The 6,475-nt window shown below is 43.3% G+C and overlaps 1 protein-coding gene across 1 annotated transcript; it reads right to left on the bottom strand.

The window, feature by feature from the left end:
- Window positions 1–1,646: 1,646 nt before the first annotated feature.
- On the bottom strand, window positions 1,647–3,656 carry LOC119323116. Its single transcript, XM_037596693.1, has 3 exons — window positions 3,465–3,656; window positions 2,263–2,333; window positions 1,647–2,067 (listed from the first exon to the last, which is right to left on the bottom strand). The coding sequence occupies exons 1-3, from the start codon at window positions 3,600–3,602 to the stop codon at window positions 1,935–1,937; spliced, it is 342 nt and encodes a 113-aa protein (XP_037452590.1). The 5' UTR covers window positions 3,603–3,656; the 3' UTR covers window positions 1,647–1,934.
- Between the last annotated feature and the right edge of the window lie 2,819 nt (window positions 3,657–6,475).

Below are 6,475 nucleotides of genomic sequence, written 5' to 3' on the forward strand. Positions count from 1 at the left end.
TCTCTACCAAATTCTACGTTCTAGAAATATGTTCATGAAATTGGTATGCGACGACTTCGGGACTTGCAAGCATCAGGGGGAGTCTCTTCTTGAGATATCCTTGTTCAAACAGCACATTACGCTATCTCTCTTTGTGAGTATATGTTTCAGGATCTCATCAAAGATTTTATGAAGAACTTTTGGAGAAGAATCTTTTGAGATGATAGAGCTTTCCGGTCAATCGTGAAGATGATTCTACATGGTCAAGCGTAGATTAGGAGGAGTGTTGAAATTAATTCTGTAATTAAGGGAAACCTACCCTTGCCTAACGGACAAGCGGTTGCACCGCACGGACGTCTGTGTCCCTGGCAACCGATGCATCTCCCTGGAACCGACGCCTCCTCTGGGTCGTCGTGTCTCTCCAGGAGATGTATAAGCGCCCTGTAACCATCGTCAAGAGGAATTGATCATTTTGATTTCAAACAATTATTCCTATGCATTTTCAAAGATTTGCGATGATTACAACATGGAGAATTGCCATCCTAAAAAAACTGTAAAAATTGGCATGCTCAGAATTTGCCATCCTGGCAAGGAAATTGTCATACTACATCAACAACAACAAAAGGTGAAAACTACCATGCTCAAGAAACAGAAATGCCATCCCTAATGTGTTCGCTTAGATTGCCATCTTAATGTGTGTGGAGCAAATGCTTTAGAATTCGCGCGCTCTAAGGGCGTTCGCTCGGAAATGCTGAAAATCAGTGAACGCTAACAATCTGACGTAAGCATTTAGGTTTCTTTTTTACCGGGTGCAGGTCCCTAGCCTGTCATAGGAGTATAAGGTTAGCATTTGGGGAAAAAAAAATAGTTTGGCCCATACTGTACCATGACAAACCTCACACATATACCTCCAGTGATGGTAAATATGTTTACGGCATACAAAGCATCTTGATAAGTTGTTTCGTATAGAAATGTTACGCACACATAGCACTGGAAAATATATTCTTCTCTTGAGTTTCCAGCAAAGATAATGATATAGTTTAAAAATAATTGGTACCCTGATATACACATCCTCAAAATTGCATGTACAAGTTGGACATTAGCACTTCCAGCTTATTGCTTCACTGTCAAAAGCTTATAAACTTAAGCAGTATGGGCACAGTTGAGAAAGTTACCGCCACAATAAACAAAGAGCCCCCTGAACAAAGTGCAACCGGAGAAACCTCACTCCACTCAGTACATTCACAAGCACAAACAAAAACATTCTTCATCAAACAAACAAGTGCAATAAACATCACGGGGACGAAGTACGCTTTGACAAAAATAAATTACTGTCATAACCACCTGTCCATGTCACAGAACGGTTGTATGGACAAGTAGTATGGATAATTGGTACTCTGATATACACGTCCTCAAAATTGTATGGATAAGTTGGACATCATCAGGCACAACAGTTCCAGCTTATCGCTTCACTGTCAAAAGCTTACAAACTTGACCAGTATGGGGAAAATTGACAAAGTTACCGCCACAAAAAGCAAAGTGGCCAAGTCCACAGTACATAAACCAGACCCCTGAACAGCGTGCAAACGGAGAACCTCACAATCAGTACTTCCACAAGCACAAACAAAAGTTGAAAGCAAACACAACATTCTTCATCAAACCAAGGCTCAAAAAAACCATTCTTCATCAAACCAAGGCTCAAAAAAACCATTCTTCATCAAACCAAGTGCACCAACACCATTACCAGGAAGAAGTACGCTTAGACACAATTACATCAAGTCAAAACCACTGGTCCATGACACACAACGGATCAAGACACGTACGCAACAAACCATTTATTTCTACATGGTTATCTGCTCTTGCAGGCAGTTCCCAGTTACCACAACCAGAGTGCTCACGACAAGTGCACACGCATCTGCACTAATGAACAGAGCAGCACATGGCCATTACCCCCATCACATCTTCTGATAGGCAAGCACCCGATAGGCAATCCCTTTCATGACCACACCACCAACGACAATAGGACAACCCACCTTGTAAGCCAAATCAAGCAGGTTAGCCACCCTTTCAGACCACACAACCTCAAGCCTGCCAAAAAGAAAAAGAAAAATTACATTAAGGCGCCACCCTTTCAGACAACACAAGCTCAACCAATCATAATAATTAATCATTCGAGTAGTCATAAACACTATACTCCCTCCCGTAAAGAAATATAAGAATGTTTAGCTTACTCTTATATTTTCTTTACAGAGGGATTAAAATGGAAGTTGTTGTAGCTTTTACCTGAAGTTTCTAAACTCTCTTGTCACATCATCATAACGTGCCCGCTGGAACTGGTACCAGTCTCTGGCGCTCTACAATTCAACAAGGTAAAAGAAGATTAGAAGGTAGTGACCAAGATTTAGCCTTGGTATCCTTGCATGTCATTGTAGGATAAAGGGGAACAAAAATATCACGAGACACTATTTGCAGTGCTAAAAGCTCTTGAAATCATAGACCTGATGAGTTCAGATATTACACTAAGTCGAAAACTTTCAACAAACAGCTGCAAAAAACATTTATAGGGGAGCATTCCTGACTGTTGGTACTGCAATGTCAGATCTTTGACTGTTAGTGCTCTAATTTTCAGATCTTACAAAACTTACGCCGTACAAGGGATACAATGTGCAATCATCCCAAATCAAGTTGCCGATTAACACTAGCAGTCAGAATTTAGTGTGCCTCTCGTTCAAATCTGTGAATTGACCAACTGATGAATGACTAAAACAAGTACCTGCGCACCAGCCTCATGCAAAGGCAAAACGAGAAGAGCTTTCATGGCAACGCAAATGGTTGTCAAGTTAGAATGATCTGTAACAGCGAGCACGTCGGCCACATCAAAGGCAAAAAAGGGAAGAGCTTTCATTCATGACAATAACAAATGTTTTCAAGTTAGAATGGTCTGTAACAGCGAATCAACCACGTCAAAGGCAAAAAGGCGTGAGAATAACAAATGTTTTGAGAGCCACATCATGTAAAATTCTGCCAACAAGGATTAGCCAATAAAGAACTCACATATGCATCAGAGCGTAATTTGTAACGGCGAAGGCAAGGGAAAACTCTAAGTTCGGGAAGACTACATACCCAAAGAAGGTTAGCGTGGGTATGGTATGTGTTTGTGCTTTTTACTCCGGAGCCTCTCTTGCAAGAAAGGAACTAGGGATAAACAACCATGAAATTGGCCACCTATGACTACGAATCTGCTGGTCTTTGGGGCAGATTAATTCAATGTCAAATCGATTAGCTAGCGAGGATTCAAGCAACAGCACAAGGGCAAGACTTGAATATGGCAAGGGCGGGCGAAACTTGTGGTCTCAGCGACAGCGAAGGGTCGAGATCCGGAGTTGGGGAATCCAAGAGATCACCCATCTATTGGTCGATTTGCTCTACCGACTCCAACTAGTGATTTAATTGAGGGAGCGCGGTGTGCAGGAGGAGGAGCATACCTCGAGCCGAGAAACGGACGGCGGCGGAACGCTAGGGTCCGATGGGAGCCGGAAAGCAGCAGGGGTGGGGGGCGACGGGAGCCGGGCAGCAGCAGAGGTGGGGATCCGCAACTTCGCGGCCAGGTTGCGCAGCGCCATGGATTGCCGGCCGGGCGTGGGTGGGATGCGGCTAGGGTTTGGGTTAGGCGTCTCTCGTCTTGTCTTCTCTCTGCCGACGAAGGCTTCCCACCAGCGCTCTTCTACGCCTTCCCACCACCGCAGAACGCGTGCCCTCGTCGACCGGGCCGGGCTGGGCCGGACCAGGCTCATTCACCCACGCCCATGATGTTTGGAGCCCGACCGAGGAGGAGATATTTTCTTTGTCTTTGTCTTTGTCTTTTGTCTTTGTGTAAAAAAAATAGTATCTTTTTTCTTTTGCAGAGAAAAAAAAACAAGGTAAAATTTCCCCACGTGTCCGCTCTAAGTTTTTTTTTCTTTTTTGCATGGTAATACGTGTCTCATTTATATGTCATCATAAAGTTCATAGTACAAGTCACGTACATACCAAACTGACAAAACTAAACAAATAGCATAACGCTGTGAGGTCTAAGGTTGAGGGGCGGAAACACACATATTGTTGTAATACATAAACCAAGTACATCAACCAAATTGACACACCAGAATACCGATACAACTTCTCTTTATTCATAATTCTTATCCGCCACACTTTTAATGACGTTGTTAAAGGATCTCTACTCCTAAAGTGGGAGTCTGTGGCAATTGTGATTCGTTGGTACGTCGGTTGTAAGGTAAGTTTCTTTAGGAAACAGAAATCAGGATGCAATCTGACTTGATTGCATGACGTGGTACCCTACGTAAAACGAGCGCCTCCTCCCACAAGATTGCACGGCTTCTCCTCCATGTCTAACACCAGACCCCTGCGGGTTTCGCATTCCCATACCTGCGGCGTTCTCCTGCACGTTGCGTCCCCATCGTCAGCCATACCCGGAGACATCGGATGGACGCGCCAGCCTGGACTAACGTGGCGACTGGGGACACCTTGGATGCTCGCGCGGCTGGCCCTCTTCCAGGACACCCGTCCCATCCCTCGGCGACTCTTTTTTACTATATGACCCCTAGAGCATCTTTTATTGTCCACTGACCCCCCACTAGTAGAAAAAGGGTCAAATATGAGTAACATTAGTACCGGTTTGCATATGAGCCGACACTAATGCGTCCATTGGTGCCGGTTCAAATGACTAGGCGGGAGGAGACTTTTAATACCGGTTCATTGCGAATCTTTAGTACCGGTTCGTGGCACGAACCGGTACTAAAGAGGTTGTGGCAGGGGCTATTTTTAGTCCCACCTTGCTTCCTTAGCAAGAATTTGACCACCTTAAATATGTTACTTCTCAAACTATCACAAGCATTTGGTCTTCATTGAACTCTATGTGTAGGATCTGAGGGTGCAATAGGAGTCTTCGCCGGTTCTTAAATCGGTGGTAGATTCCTATTGACAATTTAGATTTTATACAAAAAGATCATTGATGATTAATGTATTTTTTATGTACTTCTCTGTAGCAGTAGCGCGTTTTGGCTGAAAGGCGGTACTGATCAATGTATTTTTTCTGTGTTACTTCTCAAACTATATAAAAAGGAAGAAGAAGAAGAAGAAGAAGAAGAAGAAGAAGAAGAAGAAGAAGAAGAAGAAGAGGAAGAAGAAGAAGGGGAATAAGAGGAAGATGGAGAAGAAGAAGAAGAAGAAGAAGAAGACAAGAAGAGGAAGAAGAAGAAGAGGAATAAGAGGAAGAAGGAGAAGAAGAAGAAGAAGAAGAAGAAGAGGAAGAGAAATGACCATGAAACAGTAAATCACTACAAAACAAACTCTGAAGAAGAAGAAGAGGAAGAGAAATGACCGTGAAACAGTAATTCACAGCAAAACAAACTCTGAAAAAGCTGAAAAGAAAAAACTATATAAAAAAACTACTCAAAAATAAATATAAAAAAATAAATAATGCAGGAAAGAAAAAAAAATTATATAAAGCAAAAATATTCACAAAGAAACTAAATACAGCAAAAAAACTACTCAGAAATGAATAGAAGCAAAAAATAAAGCAGAAAAGACAAAACTATATAAAAAATTACTCAAAAATAAATAGAAGAAAAAAAATAATGTAGAAAAGAAAAAAATTATATAAACCAAAAATATTCACAAAGAAACTAAATACAGCAAAAAAAACTACTCAGAAATAAATAGAAGAAAAAATAAAGCAGGAAAGAAAAAACTATATAAAAAATTACTCAAAAATAAATAGAAGAAAATAAATAATGCAGGAAAGAAAAAATTATATAAAACAAAAATATTCACAAAGAAACTAAATACAGCAAAAAAACTACTCAGAAAAAAAATTATATAAAAAAAATGTTGGGGCGCTGTCCGGTGGGCCTGCTAGACCTAGGGTCTGCAAATACAGGCCCAGAAGGGCCAGCAGGCTCACAGGCCAGCGCGCCCTAGTTAGGCCCAGAAGCCTGCTATATAGAGGAGTTCAAAAGGGCAGCCGCGACTGGGTTTATAAACCAGTGTGGCTGCCCTTCGCTCGACGAGGTGGGACTAAAAATAGCGCACCGCGGCGTGGCAGCGCACGGCCTTTAGTATCGGTTGGTGGCTCCAACTGGTACTAATGTGTTGCCCTTTAGTCCCGGTTGGAGCCACCAACCGGTACTAAAGGCCCTCGTTTCCTGCCGCTTGGACTGGCCAAAATTGGCCTTTAGTATTGGTTGGAGGCTCCAACCGGTACTAAAGGCCCCTCCTATATATAGTACACTTATGAAAAAATAGTTCCATCGTCGTCCACTTCTCCACTTCTCGCGCGACATCGATCTATCGTCGACACCGACGCCGCCGCGCCGTCGCCCCCGCCGCCCTCGATCGCCGCCCCTGCCGCACGTCGTCGCCGTCCCCACCGCCCTCGCCGCCCCCGCCGCCTGTCGTCGTCGTCCCCGTCGTCGCCGCGCGCCCCCGCCGCCTGTCG

The sequence above is a fragment of the Triticum dicoccoides genome, chromosome 6B, assembly GCF_002162155.2.
Source record: "Triticum dicoccoides isolate Atlit2015 ecotype Zavitan chromosome 6B, WEW_v2.0, whole genome shotgun sequence".
Taxonomy (NCBI): domain Eukaryota; kingdom Viridiplantae; phylum Streptophyta; class Magnoliopsida; order Poales; family Poaceae; genus Triticum; species Triticum dicoccoides.

Coding starts and splice junctions, on each gene's coding strand:
- LOC119323116 (XM_037596693.1), bottom strand. CDS start 3,602: ATGGCGCTGCGCAACCTGGCCGCGAAGTTGCGGATCCCCACCTCTGCT. Junction 2,334..3,464: donor CGTCCGTTTCTCGGCTCGAG/GTATGCTCCTCC, acceptor GTTGAATTGTAG/AGCGCCAGAGACTGGTACCA. Junction 2,068..2,262: donor AGAGAGTTTAGAAACTTCAG/GTAAAAGCTACA, acceptor TCTTTTTGGCAG/GCTTGAGGTTGTGTGGTCTG.